Source organism: Parasteatoda tepidariorum, chromosome 8 (assembly GCF_043381705.1).
Source record: "Parasteatoda tepidariorum isolate YZ-2023 chromosome 8, CAS_Ptep_4.0, whole genome shotgun sequence".
NCBI lineage: Eukaryota > Metazoa > Arthropoda > Arachnida > Araneae > Theridiidae > Parasteatoda > Parasteatoda tepidariorum.
The window spans coordinates 28,061,791-28,081,427 of NC_092211.1; the positions used below are offsets into that span (position 1 = coordinate 28,061,791).

Below are 19,637 nucleotides of genomic sequence, written 5' to 3' on the forward strand. Positions count from 1 at the left end.
TCACTATAAAAAATAAGAAAAACCAGATTGAAAAAGTGAAATCCGAAATATGTTCCAAATGAAAAGGAGTTGTTGTGAAAAACAGAACCCCTTCTTTATCTTCTCCTTTACCTCTGCAGAACGAATTATTGCTGAATCAGTATTGAATCGAATGTTTTTTTAATTAACCCCACTCTTTTTACAGATTCGTTTATTACTTCTATCATTTTACTTTTCTTTTCATCTTAAATCATCATATTATATCGTTTTCATCATACATACCAGGAATTTGACCCTTTGGCTTATGACAGCAGTTGTCTCTCACATCGCATTTTTTTAAAAATGGAAATGAAAACCTTTCTCCCATAATACGACTTTACTTTTTTTTAAAATAAAAGTTTCTGACAATGCCTTTGCCAAACTCCAAAATATGTCTGATATAACAGTTAAATATTGTAACTTTATTGTATTGTTATAACAAAACCATTATTTTGTACCTAAAATGATCTGTGATCATTGCAGTTGTGACGGGCTCAACATCAAGTGTTATTTTGGTTTCATTTACAATTATTTTCATAAATTATACAGGCGGTCTTTTTTTATTTATTTATTTTCCCTGCGCGAAGAGGCTGGGCTGCCCTTCTTCTGTCTGCGTAACGAAAGTTTTTTTTCCCCCTCAGTGCCTTCAATTTTGTATAATTTTTGTTTTAGATAAATATTTCTAGTTTTCACATAAGTTTGCATTATTTAAAAAAAAAGTAATAAAGTAGTATTGCTCCATTTTTAAATTGCTATCAATCCTTTTAATAATTTTTATTAATTTATTTTAATAAGTTGTATTAAAATAATTTAATTTAGGTTTTTATTTAAAAATTTTTTATTCTATAGTTTTGTTCATTTCGGAATGCTTATATCGTTTTTTAATTTTATTTAATAACGATAAAATTTAATAGGTCTTAAAATCACAAACATGCAATAATTTGAATTTAGGGATGTCCTCTAATTACTCCTCATTCAGACTTATAATTTTGTTTCAGTTTTTTGGCTTCTCAGCATTTTTGCTATAAAAATTTTTACTTAAAAATGTTCGATTGCTAATCGGAAATTGATGTTAAGAACTAACTTATTTGCATATTTGACTTAGAAATTTCTTCTTCCATCAAATTACATTGAAATTTTTCATTTCTTATACATTTCATTTATTTCAAAATTAAAAGTACTTTTAAAAGTCCATTTAATTTACGTATTGATTTAATTTCATTTTGCTTTGATCTTTGTTTCTAAATTACGCTACATTTACTTATCCTTTGTTTATATTTGTGTTCATTTATTCTTTAGTACTACTAAGATCATATACAATATAGTTTTGGAATAATATATTGTTGCATGAAAATAACTATAATTATCAGTTTCTTTTAAACTTATTCCAATTTATCTTTATATTGAGGAATCTGTTTCCGAAGTCAAGAAAATTCATGTTTCAACGTTCCACATGTTATGTGTGCATATGGGAGTCGCGGGTTTTTTAAAATAATTTCTGATCAACTTGTTCCTATCTTAATTTGTTATTTAAAGCTGTTCATGTTTTTTTTCTAAATGTTGTGGAAAAAATAAAGAAGTAAGCCTCATAAAATAAAATTTTTAAAACAGTGGTTTACACTATTTTTTTTTAGCCTTTTGTTTCCCCTTAAAAAAAATTTTCAAAATTTATATTTGCACTAAAAATGACCTAATTTAAAAAAAAAAAAAAGTAGTCTGGTATAACCGGTTATTTGATGTTTCTAACATCCTTAATCATTTAGTTTTTCAGACTGTTTTATTTACTTACTAATTAAGATTGAAGGGAGAGAAAAAAATAGAAAAAGCGTATTATTTATTGTATAATTATGTTTAAAGTTCTTTTACTGGGCATCTTATTAAACATACTCAGATTTATTTTGACTGTACACTTATTATTTTTTTAAATAAATAAAAACATTAAGGTATTTGATTTGTTTTAAATATTGTAACTAGTTTATTTGCTAATAATATTCTCTAGTTTGATAGATTAGAATATACTGTACATGAAGCAAAACATAAGTCATAGCCCTACAATTATATATTTATTTATTGCAATTTGAATTTTATATATTTAAAAAAAAAATGTTAATTTAATTTGTTTTATAAGAATTAAGAATTAAAAAAGTGATGAACCTTTCAATCCCAAGACATCTTTTATGATTTGTTTTAAAGTCCTAGTTGTTTTAATCCTTAAATTTTTTTCATATATTTTTTAGAAAATTCTAAGTTTTATTGTGGGTTTCAGAACCTAATCTTTATAATTTATTATAAAATTCTGCTGCTGCAGTAATTTTCATCCTGCGCCTTATATCAAGATTATAACAGTAATTTTTTCTTCTTCTTGAGTCTACAATCCGAACTTGATAGTAATTTCCTTCATATGTCTCTGGCAGGATTTTGAAAATAATTTTTGGTAATATTTACAGATTCAATCATACACTAAAACTTGAATCAACATAAATTCTACTGATTCTATTTGTATAATTGAAAGTATTTTGCTTTAAAATATGGAAACAACACCCGAGGAATCTATTGAAAATGTAGTTGAGTTTGAAGATATTCAACTGTCTGATACGGATGACAAAAAAGACGTACCTGACCCAGAAGTGGCCTCTGTCAGTATTGATTACAATAATAGGTTGGTTTCCAAAATAGCAACTTTTGATTCTACTTCAAGTGATAATTGTGACACCAGATTTTTTGCAAGCAAGCAGTTTTACCCTTACACCAAAGATCTTAGTGATAAAATAGAATCTACCTCTTCTGAAGAGTTTGAGTTATCTGATGATGACAAATCATCTATTGCAGAAAATGTGAACTTGCCTAACATAGATCTTGCCGGTATGGCTTGTGTTTCTAAGAGGCATCAAATAGAATCATCCTCTAGTTTTGATCATTCTAGTACAACTTTCAAGGAGGAATGTTATACTGATGCAGAATACATTTCTGATGATGAGTCTGATTCAAAGAAAAATCAAATGGTAAACGGGTCTCTGATGGAAGGAGGACAAGATCGCAAATTGTCTTTTGGCTTGTCTGTTTCCAATCTTGCTTCGACTGTAAAAGATGTATTTTCTTCAAAACAGACAACACTGTCTGACCTAAATGTCATGAATCCCTTTTCTTCTTCAGTTGAAGTTAGAATGGCTTTACCTACAAAATTGGATGAATCTAAAGCCCCTCTAATGACATGCCTCGAGTTTTTAAAATCAGAACCCGCAGAAGATGAACTTACAGATGTGGAAGACTTTACCCCAGAATTGTGTGACAATAAATCACCTAGCACAACCCATGATCTGGAAGATGTATTTAGGTACAGAGGTAAGAATAATTTTAAAATGCCTAAAAATGTCAACAAGAGAGGTTCTTGGACTATGGAAACTTTATCGGATGATGAGATTTCCAATTCCGAGGTCACACAGAACAGTCATCGACAACGTCATTTGAAGAGAAACTCGATTGTTACTGATAATGATATTCATTCCTTAACTGATGAAGAATTAATTGATTTAGATGGTCCAGGTGAGTTCATTTATGTATTATTGTCATCAGGAATGTCAGAATAGCAAAGGGTAGTTAAGGGCACAAGTGTAAACAAGTCATCAAATATAAAGGTGATGCTTCAAAAAGGCAATAAAGTTAAAAGAATCCCACTTGTTCTAATGCTCTGACATTCCTTGTTGTTATTCTAATATGTGAATGTAATATTAACTAAAATTTTTTATTTCAGCTTTAACTTTTATCAAATCTAGAAAATTATAAACAATGGTAATGCATTATATATGCTTTTCTAAGCTTTTTTAATGGAGGGACTTGTATAATTCATAAACTTATAAAGTAATTTTGGGAATTTTTCTGACTTTTGAAATTTGTAAATTTTTGAAATTTTTTTTGTGCTTTTATATTCATATCTTTTGAAAAATAAATTCAACTTAATGAGCTATCTACAACTTATCTGTAGAATGGACTGAGACAGATGACTCTGGTAGTGTGCGGCAAATTACACAAATAAAAACTGAAACATCGATAAAATTAGAAGGAGATGGTAAGTCTGTTGCATGTCACAATTTTCAAACTGTATTTTCTTTGTAATTTAATTTTATGTTTTACTGTCTTAAGTTTCTGATTTAATGCATGGAATTTAGATGCTAATTATTATTGTGCTTGATTACATGAAATTATTATTTTATTACAGATTAAAAATTTACAGATTTTTTTTTAAAAAAAAGCAGGGCATTCTATTTATGATTGTATGTTTTTTTAAAATTTATTTCGAAATTTGTGATTTTCTTTTTTTCTGTGTTTGTGGCAAGTGTTGAAAAATATTTTAAGCAAATGCATACTTTTCTTGAAGTTGTTTCATGTGAGACATTTTAAAATGTGGTTTATAGAATGTTTTGCACAACATTCTTGATACATGTGCTCTTATGATAAATATTTAATTTGTTATAACAAAGTTTGTGACCCATGTAGCAGATTGCCAAATTTAATAAATGGAAGGGAAATCAGATGATTATCGTAAAAAATTATAGTAAAATTGTTATTCAAAATACATATATATGGTAAGTTAAAGCTTTTGTTTATTTCAAATATTTGTTTCAAATCACACTTTCAAAGGTTAATTTAAAACAAATGTTAGCAATTAATAAATTAATAAAATATTAGTTTGTAAATACTTACAAATTTACAATGCTTAAAACTAATTACTAACTTAGATAGAAATGTAAGTGTTGTGACTAATAAGCACTAAATAATGAGAGTATTCAATTAAAGCTAGGTGAAACTCAATCCCCCGTGGTTGCTTGAATCCTACCCAGCTTCAGATCAATGGTTACCAGCTTGTCTGGGAATTAAAAACTGCTTGTGCACAATGTTGACCACATTATTATCACAATCATGCCATTGGTCACAAAACTGTGGAGGTTTATTCCCATGGCCCACAGCTGGTTGTTGTGGAAGGGCTTTACACTTCTTATTTTTAAGCCTTTTCACCAGAAAATGTTTTTGAATTAAACTTGCTAAAGTTGTATTTTTTTGGAAGTTGGAATTTTTTCGAAAAGTGGAGCATGAGATTAATGATTAAATAAACTTACGCTTTAAGACAATTTTCATGTTGTTAAATTACACTATTATGGTAGTTGTAGTTGAACAAGTTGATAAGCTTAGTTGTTGTTGCTTTATTAAATTAAGCAATGATTTTTACGAATAATGTTTTTAATTAGGGGCCAAAAATTTACTTCAATCTTTTCCCTGAGGCTTTTTTACAAATTTTTTAGTAAATATTTGTGACATATTTTATGATTAAATCTACAAATAGGCAACAGAAATGAAACTATCAATGGTAAAACTGATTTTCAAATTTAAAGAGTTAAGCATGTTCATAAGAGTACGTGTTTTGTTCGGTATTCAAATTGAATTTATGTGCTTGAATGCAAATTTTGATTACCAAATGTATTTTTGTTTCAAGAGTTGTTTTAGTTCAGTTCTGAAATATTTTTTTTCAAGTTGCTTATGCATTAAAAACTGTTTTGATGGAGTTATGAATGTATTTTTTAATATTTAGTTTTGTAATATAATTTATTTATAATTTTGTTCCCATAAGAAATATCATATTTATACGCATGTAATTGTTATTTATTGGGTGTTCACACACATTTTTGCATGATCATTTCTGTTAAAAAAAATGTAGGATGTGCATGCCCCACTGTTCATTTGAAGTTTAGGGAACATGTTGATTTCATAATCTTGGATACTAAATAAGTTTAAGTGTTTGTTTGAATGCATGGAAGCTACTGGCACAAAGGAAACCTATGCACTTATTCGAGAACTGTATTTGTTTCAATTGTGATGTCCTTCTTAAACATCAGGTATCCGGCGATCTCTGCGAAAGATTCCAAGGAAGGAATCGTCTGACGAAGAGAAGAAGTCGACAGATTCTGAACAGGAAGATCTCAGTTTTACTGAAAAGAAGAGCTTCTTCCAAAGGTTGTCTCTCACATCAGACACTTTGCCCACCACTCAGGAAAAGTGGGCTCAGGATGTCTCTTTGGACGATCTACCTATGGCTGAAGGAGAAATTGTTCAAGAGCAGATTAGCTTTGAGGACAAGTTCAAGATGTTTGAACCTGATGAAGGTAATAGGAAGAAGATTCAAAAAAGAGAAAAGCCTGAGCAACCAACTGTTTATTTATACAATTTCACGAAAAATGACAAGCCGGTATCAGCGGAGCAAATTGTCTCTGAATTGGAGAAAGCTGAAGGAATCGTCAACGGGGATCTCAGTCCTGAAACGATGCGGGAAGAAAAAGAAGCTGAATTGCATTCAGCTGTTGCATTAGAGAAAGTAGAACAGGAAGTTTATTCTTTAATCAGTGAAGTAGATAAAGAAGAGAAAAAATTGCATAGTTATCAAGACGAATGTAGTGATAGTGAAGGCATGAGTCCTGGTGATCATAAGCATGTTTCTGATGATGAAAGACTCGGGGATGAATCAGAAACAGATGTTTCCAAAGATGTAGAGTTCTTTAAAGAAAAATCATATACAACGATGATTGAAGCTGATGGTGAGGAATGTGTTTATCTTGTTCTTTACTCGAAATGACAACCATCATATTTTTTCTTTTTAAAAAAAACGTATGCCAAAAAGTATTCTGGAGACTTCTTTTTGTAGAATTGATGAATATTACAATTTATTTTTTATTTTTGTTTCAGTTGTTTATTAAAGGTTAGTTTTTGCTGCTTAATTTGCATTAAAATTATGATAACTTAATATCATTATTCTAGAATTTTTTGTTAACTAAAAATCTGAAGCAAAAAAAAAATGTTGCACTGAAAGTATAATAATCTATTTCATTATTCCAGAATTTTCTGTTAACAATAGTCTGAAACAAAAAAGAAATTTAAATATTTTTTTGATTTTATTAATGATTAGATTAGTAAATATTTGAGAATTAATAGAATAGTAAATATTTTGAGTAAAATCATGATAATCTATTTCTTTAATGCAAAATTTTCTGTTAATCAAAGCCTGAAGCAAAAGTTTTTTTTTGTCACAATTGTTTTTTTTTTTTAAATTTTACTGGTAAATAGATTAATAAATATTTTTGAATAAATCCTTTTTTAAATCATTGCTAGTATTAGTTATTAAGAAATATTAGTTTTTTTAAAAAAATGTAGACATTTGCTGAAGTTATGGCTATAGAGGTTTGTTTACCGACCAAATCTTGCTTTTCTACGTCATGTAAGAAAATGGACATTTATAGCAATATAGGTTTGGTTTAACTTACTTTATCCCCCCTTATTGGATTTTTTTCTTAATATTTTTAGGTTTCATAACCTTGAGATGCCTCAGTGGCTTTTCTCCTTTTTGTCTTTTTTTTTTTAGAATCATAGTTACTATTTTTAGAATCATAGTTACTATCTTTTTTTAAAAGTTTTGTTGCCTTGATTATTTAAATTTTTATTTTAACTTGGGCATCCAAATCTATATGAAAAATTTTATTTTTGTTATCTCATTAACCAATTAGATAACAGGTTACTGTTTTGCTAGCAACTTTTCTTGTAATTTGAGAAACTGTTTTAAAAACTTTTTATTTTAATCAAAAATAAAATCTTTTATATTATAAATTTATTTATATTGCAATAACGTATAATTTAAATTTAAAAATGTTTTATTACGCAATAAGTGTTTTTAATTTTAAAAAAACTGAAATTATCTATTAGGAAAGTATTAAATGTTAGCTGAATGAAGCTTCACATTTCAAAGTAATGGAAATATAAGATTAATTCTGTTCTATTTATTTTCTTGAAATGTTATTTGTCTAGCCTAAAATCTAATTATTTTCTGCTACAACCTTTTAAGCTTTCTGGATTTTAAGCACTAAGTAAAATTGCTTTTAAAAATCAATCTTTCTGTGACCCACTTAGTTGATAAATAACATAATTTTCCATTAGCTTTAAATCCAGCATTTCGTAAAAGCTAGTCAAAAAAGTATGAACTTTTTTTGCAAAGATTGAATCATTGCTTTTATTTTTTCATCACTACTTCTGTATTTATGAAGTATTTATTACATAATATTTTTTTTACTAGAATTATGTTATTCATCAATCTAGATTTTTTTTTTTAAATATACATTTTACAATGATTATCTAACTTAAAAAGGACTTAACTTCTTTTAAGGATTACTTAGTAATGTCTTTTTTTTACGGATAATTTTTCTTTTTTTAAGGACTTATGTAATAAAGGAATACCTCATGATTTTAAAAATTTAGTTTGTTCTGTTTGATCTAAGCAGAATTGATTTGATTCTACAGTCACCATAATGGAAAAAAATAAATAAATAAGAAAGCCTTGAAGGTCTTTTGATATAATGATCAGAACTTCACATATTATGATGTAACTTTAATCATTTAAGAGGATTTATTATTATTTTTAATATATTTAAAATTAATGCTTTTATATATATTAATTTTATACATCACTTTTATATATCAATTTTATATATTAATATGTGTTAAAGACATAGCTAAAAAACATACCAAAGTTTCTTGTAAAAAGTTTATTACAGAAAGATAAGTAACATTAAATAATTATTTAAATTGTGCTCCTTTTCAAAAAGTATAAAATTAATACATATATAAGTAATGCTTAATTTACTACTTCTATTGTAAGTACAAATCTTTTACTCATTTTAAGGAACTATTAGGAACTGAAAACAAAATTAGAAGAGGTTTTTCTAAATTTTATTTAAAAAAAAGATAGTTTTCATTTTCTTATGTAAAATTACATTCTCAAACTTTATATTGTATTATTTTGTGTAATGTTTGTTTTTTCTGTTATCATTGATTTAAGTAACTGATTTTCTTGTACCACGTTTTGCATCACTTTTAATCTTATTTTTATATAGAATTTTTCAATTAAGTCTAATTACCCTTTTGTTTATTTCATTAATAATCTTGTATAATAATCCCCAAGTTAGATTTTGAATGTGATCGTGAGCCTTTATCCCATATCCTATCAAGAAGTTTGACTCTTCGCAAATACACTAATAACAACAAAAAATTCTTGACATTTTAAAGGCTAAATATGTATTTTAGCCTTTAATAGCTTTATGTATTTTAAGTTTTATTTTGCCCCTTAAAATTTGATGGTAATTAATCATACATTCTTTTTTCTGAGATTTATCGTTTTTCTCTCAATTTTGTTTATATCTCTGTTATCTGTGTTAATTTAAACTGAATTTTCACATTAAATGAAAAATTTCATGCTTAGCAAAGTTACAAAAATATTTAAAATTTTCCATTTCTTGAACTTTTTATCACTTTTAATAATTATATTTTAGTAGAAGTAAGATACTAAACTGAAATATTTTTCCATCGAACCTTCAGTGAGTTATTTTATTGTACTTAAAGCAGTTCAATTATATCTTTTTTTTTTATTTTAAAATATTTGACTAAAAATGCTCTGCATATTTTTTATGCACAGAATATTACAATTTATAAAATTGCTAAATTTTTCAAATGCATATTCTGTACAATCCCTTGTAAAAAACAAGAAATAAATAATGCTAAAAGTGACATGACTTGCATATCACTTATTATGTTACTTTCTATCCTATGAGTTTTACTTAGCAATGCCTTTAAAGAAACAGTTCTCAAGCTTCTGTTTCAAAATTATCACCAGAAGTATTCCCATGGTGATCGAATGGATCAGGTAAAGCCTTATTATTTCATTAGTTTTTGAATAATTTGCAATTTAAATGAAAAAAATAAACTATGTTGCTGAAAAAAATCATGTCATCATATTCCAAATTTTTCCATTCTCTTTATTTCAATCTAAACAGCCTAAATATAATTCATAGATAGCAAAAAACATCATTTTATTTTGAAACTGATGTTTAATTATTACTATTTCCTGATTACATCACTAATTATTCTTTTAGAATCTATGGTAATTTTATTTAATCCTGTTATTTCTATCTACTAATCCCAAATGTGATTTGCAGGGTTGCCACAGGCGACTAAAATGCCACTATTTTCGAACTTAGGCGACAATAGCAACTTTTTTTGCCCGAAAAGCCTAAGAAAGCAACTATTTTCAGGAAAAGAAGACTATTGGGAGACTTTTCTGTGCTCTTAGGATGTTTTTTTTTTATTAATTTTTTTAAAAAAAAGCATAAATTGGGTTGACAATCTGGCCCACGGTAGCTTCTGAATACAATGAAATTTTTTTTCTTAAAAAATGTTGAATTGCAAATTTGAGTATTTAATTGCTCAATTAGCACAGATTCCATTGTAAATCTATTTTGTTCCTCAATTGCCTTTTCAACGAAATTCTTCATGATTTTAAAAAACTCAATTTTTAATATGATATTATGATGCGAGAATTTCGAATTTGAATAATCACTTTGATTTCTAGTAATTCAAAGTTATTTAATTTTCTGCAAATATACTAATTTTTTTGATATAAAAATTTAGTGCTTGAACACTAATGTTAATATAAAAATTATCATATTTGCTACCAACATGACTAAATAGATCATGGTATGTGATAATTAAATCATTTAATAAAATTTTGGTCACATTTTTGTTCTTATTTACGCATCTGTTTTCATGGTTTTGGCAACTATTTTGATGCTTTATAACTATATTGTTCATTTTTTTCTGTGGCAACTCTGAATATGCATTTTCCAAAGAACACTGTTTTTTGAATTTGATGTTAAATGACTAACTTATGGCAACGTAACGTAATTTATTTATTGGAAATTTTATTCTATTGCTTTTGAGGAATTCTATTCATTTGAAATCTTGCTGGTTTTGAATTCATCTGAGAAAAATATATAACTTTTGAGTCAAAACTCTTGGCAAACGCCTTTGTGAAGAGTGTTCCACATGGAAATATTTCTCTTTGTGTCACATTTTCTTCATAAATCATGGACAGACTGTCTGGTAGTATCAGTCCAGGTTTGCTTATTAGCCTGAGATTTGTCATCTGCTGCCCAAGTCTACACCGACAAAGTAGGAAATTAGGCAATGTATGAAAAGCCAAAAATCCTTCAGCCAAGTTTGAAATGATTTAAGCGATTGATTCTAGGTGTCTAATTTTATTTTGTAGGTGTTGTATACAGTGCCAAGTAATAAATTAGCTGAGTATGATCTCTCATTACTTCATTCTTTTGTAATTAATATAGTTATGATTCATTACTATTTGTTGAAAGTAATTTCTTAGTGCAATAAGAGGTTTATATTTATTTTGTTTTGCATATGAAAGGCATGGATTTTCAGAAATCGCCATATATTACTCATAATCACAGAATTAGCATAATTAGAATTAGTATAATAACCGTATAAAAATCTTGCCGCCAGTGTTTTTCTTAATTGGATGTTATTAATAATAACCAAATAAATCAGTTGTAGTAAAATTTGTGTTTCATAAAAAAATTGATTTATTGAATGAAGATTTTTCTTTGGTTTTTAACTCATTTATATATTTTTTTAAAATAGAAAGCATAGAAAATAATGTTTTTTTTTCTTTTCCATGATTTTCATGTTTCATAGTTTCCCTAAAATTGCCATGCTTTGTATACAGTGCTGGTATTTCATACATTCTTGATTACACAATTATATTTGGTTTGGATGGAACCAAAAATAATCTTCATAAACCGTAATAATTAATTAAATATGCCACTATGTTTGATTACTTTTTAAAAAAGGAAGCTATTAAAAATGTATTCATATGTTCTACGCAAAACAGAATCAAATAGATTTTTTTTAAAAATTGTATTTTGTTTAGTTTTTAAGCAGCTTGATATTAAAAAAAAATTTTAAGCTCTAAGACTATTTTAAGCTATAGTCTTCTAATCTGTATTGTATTGTCTTTAATTCAGGATTGGATCTAATAGCACTTACTGGCTATCATTATGTTTTATGTAAACTAGGAACAAAAAATCCAACTATCAATAAGTTTTTTTAAATTCTATGTCATTCTATGATTTCAACTATAGTATGACTAGAGCTGTGGTGGCTCAGAGTGTAGAGTACTTGCCTCCCAATGAGGTGACTTGGGTTCAAATCCCAGCGGTGGCTGTTTGATAGGAATTCCACACCCGACTTGTTCCGACCATAGTGCTGATGTAAAATATCCTCAATGGTAGAGCACAGAGAGTAGTGATCATGAGTTTGAGTTCCCTTGCTGTCAGACTAACTGTGGGAGGTTTCCGTAGTTTACTTCTCCATGTAATGCAAATGTGGGTTATTTCTATTAAAAAGTCCTCATCGAAGACAAATTTCTCCCAATATTTACTCTGTCTTCTGTATTGAGTTCAAAATTACAAAGCTACGGAGTTAAACAATAGTAACCGTAAACTTAAAATTGAGTTGGCTGTTCAATGATGGATTTTAAATCGTGTGGCAGGTCTTCAGTTGTAGACCGATCTTGTATTAGTATCCACTTGTCATTGAGCTAACAGTGGTAGGTTTTCTTCTCCATGTGAAACAATTTTGGGTTAGTTCATTAAAAAGTCCTCCACAAAGACTTGTTCGTCCCAATGCTTGATCCAGGAGTTCCCTTGGCTTCTTGTTTGGGTTCAAAATTATAAGGTTACGTAGGTTAACATTAAAAATCGTAAACTCAAAATTGGGTGGGCTGTTCCATGCTGGTTATAAAATAAAATAAAAGATAGTGTGACTGGTTTGTAAGGTAGACGTGAAAGGTCCGAATATTTACATTGGGTAAAAAAGATAATCACATTGATAATGGAATGATCCAGAAAAAATTGCTTAATGAATATTTTATTCACACTCATACTACTCATAAGAAAATCAACCAAATATAAAACTGAGATTTAAGGAGCAAAAGCACCTTCATTTCAACTAAGTGCCATATTTTCATTGTTGTTTAACTTTTGTTCTGTGAAGTTTTTCCAATAACATGAATGGCCAAGTGAGATATAATTGACCGTGCTTGCTTTATTACAATATTGCATTTTTTTATATTACATTTAGGTAAAATTGTTGAAATAAATCCATATTTGTCTAAAACCAGTTTGAGACATGATTTTTTTACGTTAAGTAAATATAAATTTACATTATCAGTGCTATGTAAATTGATATTAAATTAAACTTCACACTGTGAAGTGGGATCCATTATGGACAAAATTTCAATTTTGCATTCATATTTCCTCAAAAATTTTCTCCTTAATGTGTGTTAGTAACCAAATTTTTAAATTATTATGAGAGATATCATTACTCATAACTATGATAGGACTAATGATGTTTCGCATAATAATAAAAAGAATGGTAACTAACACATATTAGAAAGGTCAATTGTTTTTGAGGAAATTAGAATAGGAAATGGAAGTGGGGTCTGCAGTCGACCCCACTTTGCCATGTGGCTATTATATAATGTACCAGTTAATAGATATTAAAACTTTATTTTATAAAAATAATTTAATTCATTTTATCAGTAGCTTAAAGTGTTTTTACAATAATTTATATTTAAAAAAATTTTTTGCCATGATTATTTTTTTATTTTTTGGCATAATTACATTTGCAGGAAATAAACTGGTGTTTTTTCAACTAAAGAGTAACTTGTAGCAGGAAAAGTTCTATGCAATTTGTATTAAGTCAAAATTATTAGAGAGTTGAATTAGTATATTTATCCATATTCTTAATATTTAGGATTCTAAAACAAGAAACTGCATGACAACAGAAAATGACAAAAATTTATAATTTTTTTTTAATTTCATTTGGGCATTAAAAATTACTAAAACATAAATCAGTTTTTATTTTTAACTGTAAGATTTGTAACTATAAATTAGCATGTGTGACAAAAATTTACAACACTCAGCATTGAGCCATGGAACATAGATTCCTGTTTGAAGTTGCTTGATGGATTAGTATCTAGGTTTACTTTTTGACATCATACAGCTTATCCTGTCCTACTTAATGTTAATTCACGCATTCCTCCAAGTTACACTGGTCACAATTTCTTAATTGGTGAATTTTGTCTGTTATTAGAGATTTCAAAAAGGTGTAGTTTTGAAAAAAGTGATGCAAAATGTGTTACAAACAGATAGGTAACCAATTTTTAAATGTTTATCCTGTGTATATCTGAGACATGATATTTTAACCTCGCTTGTTGTTATATTTGAGTTTTTGTTGAAGTTTTAATTGGTTTATTTATTAGTGTTTTGTTGAAAATGAAATTTTTAAACTTCACTGATGTTTATTTATTATTGGCATTTTTTTTATTCGACATATGTTGAGTTGTTAGATTGTTTTGCAATTTTATTTTCCTCAGCATGCGGAGTTTTTTCATTTAATTTTGAATATGTTCATTACTTTTGTTTCTGTTTCATGTCCTCTCATTACCATGAAATGGAGTTAAATGACTTATTGTCAATCTCCACACTTAGAGTTAAATAATTTATTTAAAATTATGAAACTTATTTAACAAATGCTTTTCATGAAAAACAAACACTATTCTATAGTGAGAAAAATCACTAAATCTCAGTTTCTTTGTTTCAAAATTTGTGTTTCCTAAAAAAATATTTTTGTTTTGTGCAAAGATTGTTTAATTTTGCTGCATATTATAGTTCACTTTAATTTCTGTGCATGTTTTGTGAAACCAATTTTGTTTATATTTTAAACATGTCTCAGACTCTTATTTTTATTGTGTAAAAGATTATTGATTGTGTATGAAAAGAAAAATTTTGTTGTATATTGAAGTGTCATTTCTCGTGCATGATTTGATGTTTTGTAGCATTACTTCAATTTCTTGGAAATCGGAACTACAAATTTAGAATGCAGCATGCCTGCTTCTGTTCTTGTGGCTGACATTAGATTTTTTTTTTTTGCACAGTTTTTTTTATGTAACGATGCATGCAGTAGAATTATGAAATTATTTTATCATGACTAATATATGCTACAACTTTTAGAGAGTATTTCTTCATATCAAGTTCGACCACTTTCATCTGGTTCTGATGATGAAACTGAAAGAAAATTTAGTATTGACTTATGCAAGCAAGAGGAACATAATGAAGCAATTAAGCTAGACGTAGATGATGACAGCATTGAAGAAACCAGACGTCATAAAAAAAGACCATCTAACTTAGATGACTTATCATCAGTTGTGGACAGTCATATTAAATCTGAAATTCTTAGAGAAGAAATTGATCAAATAATTGAAGAAAGTCCCCTTGAAGTAAAGCAAATAGCTGAAGATTTAGAACGTATTTCAGAATCTGATGATCATAAATGTAATGTTTATAAGCATATTAGAACTGAAATATTTACTCAAGAACTTGGTCAGGATATAGAAAGTGGCTCTCCAGAAAGAAAAGAGCTGGGTGCTTTTTCTATGAAAAAGTCTGATTCACCCAGCCATATTGTCAATGCTGAAATAATGAGCTCTCACAGAGATTTGGAACTAGAAATAAGCTTGGACAAGAAGTCTTTGTCTCCTCAGATCTCTGAGGAGAGTTGTGGCCTTACAGATGATATATCTTCAGAAGGTATAGTTGTGGAACATGATGATCATTTGGTTGAGTATGAAGAAGCAATTGATGAACATTCACTCACTGAACAACTTCAAGCTTTGGCGTCAGATTCTATGAATGCGCAAAAACCATTCTTTGGATTAGAACAACATGAAACATTGGATTTTAGATCACAAGATTATGACCATATGTCTTCTGGTATGAGTTCCACTTTCCCAGATTTAGATATGCATAGAAGATCGAAAGAGATAGGTTTTTCGCGACATGATAAAAAGGAAATACGATCTTTAAAATCTACAAAGCAAGTTTCTACTATTGAAGAACATTCATCCATTGAATCTTGTGATTCACCTCAAGAATTAATTTTGCATGAACTTCCTGAAAAATATGATAGCAAGGAACATTTAGCTGAAGTATCTCAGAAACCCGATTTAGATCAAGATAAGGATCAGTTACCAGTAATTTCGGAACCTCACAGTTCAAGTTTATCTTCTCAATCTAACGAACATTCTGATAAAGGTTTACATATGTCCAGATCTGACAGTAAGTCTTCTCAAGGAAAGAAAAGTGACTCAGATGCAGAGGGTTCAAAATTTGACAATTTAAGTGATGCTTCCGGGAAAAAAGAAAAAGAATCATGCTCTAGCTCTGGGGAAACCGAAAGTCCATATTATTCTGTTGAAACATCTGATAGTGGAAAGACTCCACGAAGTACGCCTGCTGCTAGTAGACCTTGTTCATCTGAATTTGATGTAAATGTATTTAGTGGTCATGGATCTGAATATGAAACCTGTGTATCATCTCAAGGAGCTTCTGGTGAGGTATCTGGGTCTTATGCTACAGCTGTTTCATCTCAAGAGATCTCGTATGCAACAGCATGTTCATCATTTAGTCATAGTTCTAGAGAATCAGCTTATTCTGTGGATTCTGAAAGCTCTGGACATTTAGCCAGTGTTGAAGTTTCTTCAGAAGCCAGTGAAACTTTAGTGCCTTCTGCCCAGGAAATGGAACTAGAATTTGCTCCAGATTTAGAAATGCCAGTTTTGGATGAAGAGCCAGCATCTGAGGAGTCTGTGAAAGAGCCATATGATATGGAAATTCCAGAATCAATTATTAGAGAAGGAGTGGAAATGCCATTTATGACAAGTTGGGAAATGAATAGGGCAAGTGATGATGAAAAAATGAAACAATTGCCTCAACAATGGTCTTGGCAATATGCTACAGAATCGGAAATAACTGATAAATTTGAAGTTTTGGATGCTAGTGAAGATAAAAGTGAGGCACGAGAAACCTCTCTGAAAGTTTCTGAACAGCCAGAACATGGTTGTGCAAATAAGGTAAAAAGTGAGAATACTGTGCAATATTATCCTCAGGTTGGAACATCTCCCCATGCTGGTCCATCTCATAGGAGATCTTATAGTTCAGTCATTGATATCATTCCTGATAAAGAGCTTATGGAACAACAAAATAGTATTGTCATAGAAGAAGAACAGTTGTCTGTATCTGAAAGTTCAGCTACTCATAGTGAGCAAACGTGGCAGACATCGAGTGTGGATACTGCTGTACAGTTATCTTCTCATGCTCCCACATCTTTTCCTGCCGATGGTTCTAATTTAATGTCAGACTCTCTTCAAGAAACTCCCCCTGAAAAAGAGCTTACTCCTGAACAATCTTATTCTTCCCAACATGGTTCCTCTTTTTTGCAGTTGAACGGCCCAATTGAAGTTGATTATAATCCAGAATATGATAATCCTGAGGGGGATGATTCAGAACTGACTACGAATCAGAATCAAACTCCAATTCTCTATGAAACTGAAGGATTACAATTTGATCTAGAACTGGAAGGAAGTTCTGCTGGCACTCAAGCTGTAAATGATAACAACTCACTTCCATCCAGTTCTAATGTCCATGACCTTGAGTTTGATCATGAAAGCCTTAATCTAGGTTTGGATGAACCACAGATTCCCAATTCATCATCTGATTATGATTCTCATAATATATCATCTTTAGACGCAGAAAAGCCAGAAGCACAGCAAGAACAATCATTTAATTTCAATGACTATAGAAATCATGAATCTGAATCTTTCGTCTGTTCAGATTTTGCTAGTTATCTTCCAGAAAGTGACCAATGTGATTTACTTCCAGGAGGTGATTCTTTGCCTCCTAGTTTTGAAAGTGAAATTAATATTCCTTGTGCAGAATCTGCTAGTAGCAGTGAAGGTGTGTCTCACAGAGAAACAAGATCTGATTTAATACCCGATCGTCAGAGCATGGAAAGTCTTGAAAGAGTAGAGATCATTGATACTTCTCCTGAAGATGAACGATATGAGTCTGTCAAGCCAACTTGCACTGATAAGTCACCAAGTGATGATATGAATGCTTCACCTGCTTTAAAATTTACTGAGAGTGATGTTTTAAATCCAGAGTCAGATTATTCTTCCCATACTTTTTCAAAATATGATGAAGTGCCTGGGACTGATTTGTATACACATCATGAAGAAGACGAGTTCGATTTGCGAGGTTCTGATGTTTATCCTAGTCCTATCCCATCTGTGGATGATGATAAACAGAGCACTCCAAGTTCTGAAGCATTTCATGGTCGTCGATTCTTTCCCAGAAGTGGGGATACGTCAGCTGCTTCATCTCTTCAAGAATTTGAGAGATTGGAAGCTGAAATAGCTGCCGGTAGAATAAGTCGGTCTTCAATTGATTCCAGTGAAAAAGTTATGGTCACTAAGAGTGGTGAACATGATGATGTTTCTATGTCTTCATTGACTGAATTTGAGAAACTAGAGCGAGAATGTGTAGAAAATGAGAGCGAAAACAAAGCTGCCATGGAAGAAATGATGCTGTCTGAAATTGAAGAAGGAATTGAAAGTCAGTGCTCTGATGCTATAGAAATATTACAAGAGTCCATGCACGATGCATCAGACTTAGAATATGAACAAAGGCGATTAGAAATGGAAGAGTTAATCAAAGTGACCCAATCAAATGTTGAAAAATTTCAGGAGGAGACTGCATCTGAAGGTATCACTTCAGATGAATGCACAGTTCTGGTAAGGGTAACATCTGAAGTGCAAGATACTTCTGAAAACACTAAAAGTTCCAGCAAGGAAGAAGGAAACACAGATGTCGATGAATCTGAAAACTTGCCGCTTACTCAAGACAAAGACTATACAATTGCCCAAGATTCTAGTTCTAGTGGTGAAAAAAATTGTGTTAATGGCAAATTAGACTTGATGGTATCTAGCACGGATTCTATGGATCCTAGCAGCTCAACTGCTACTCATGCTACATACCAATTTGAAACCGACTCTGTTATGTCATCGAGCCTAAATAGTGCTCAGGCTTCAGGGGAAGAATGCACTATGGTCTCTAGTACTGACACTTTAGAGCCGGAGCCTATTTTAACCTATACTGTTTGTGAAAGTGGTGAAACTACTCACTTAGCCAAATCAGGGGATTCTGTTTTGATATCCTCTAAAGGAGCTTTAGCTTGTAAATTGGAAGAATTGCAGGCTACTAATGGAGCTAAGCAACAAATGGAAATGTTTCTTTCAAAATTAACTGATGACACTGTATTAATGGACGATTTCACTTCTCATTCATTTCCAGATGTTATTGAAGGTACTGATCGCCACACTGAACCTGACGATTTTATAGAGTCCACTGAAGCCGCCCAAGGAATTAGTTCGTCAGGTAGTTGAACAAAGTTGTGCACCACTATGATGTTACAAAAATTGTACGAGATGTTTTTAGTTATGTTTATTTATTTTTTTGTTTCGAACCTCTTTTTGCACGGTTCTATCTGCAAATTTATGCATAGACTTTAAGTTGGCATGTGCTATATTTTTTACAGCTATAATTATTATTTTCATTTGTTTATTTATAGTAGAATGCAAGACACTCATAATATCATTTTAATTGTTTTTCTGTTATAATTTAATCACAATTTTGTATTGTTGGCTCTATTTATTATACCGATATCAAACATTGATTTATGCTTTAAAGTTATTAGTTTCTATATTCAATTTTGTAAATGAGGAAATTTTATTTATTGTTTTATTATTCTGTTGTATTTCTTTCATTTGCTTATTATTA

At 29.7% G+C, this 19,637-nt stretch overlaps 1 protein-coding gene across 17 annotated transcripts in view; it reads left to right on the top strand.

Annotated features, from left to right (window-relative positions):
• LOC107449053 (ankyrin-1) overlaps positions 1-19,637 on the top strand; it is a 161,002-nt gene that overhangs the window by 138,017 nt on the left and 3,348 nt on the right. For 16 of the 17 annotated variants that reach the window (XM_016064454.3, XM_071184536.1, XM_071184539.1 and 13 more), the window contains 3 exons: positions 4,001-4,084; positions 5,907-6,602; positions 14,976-19,235. In XM_016064454.3, the coding sequence (XP_015919940.1) occupies positions 4,001-4,084; positions 5,907-6,602; positions 14,976-19,235 (5,040 nt within the window). The remainder of the gene's footprint in view (positions 1-4,000; positions 4,085-5,906; positions 6,603-14,975; positions 19,236-19,637) is intronic. The other variant, XM_016064459.3, reaches the window with a different exon arrangement.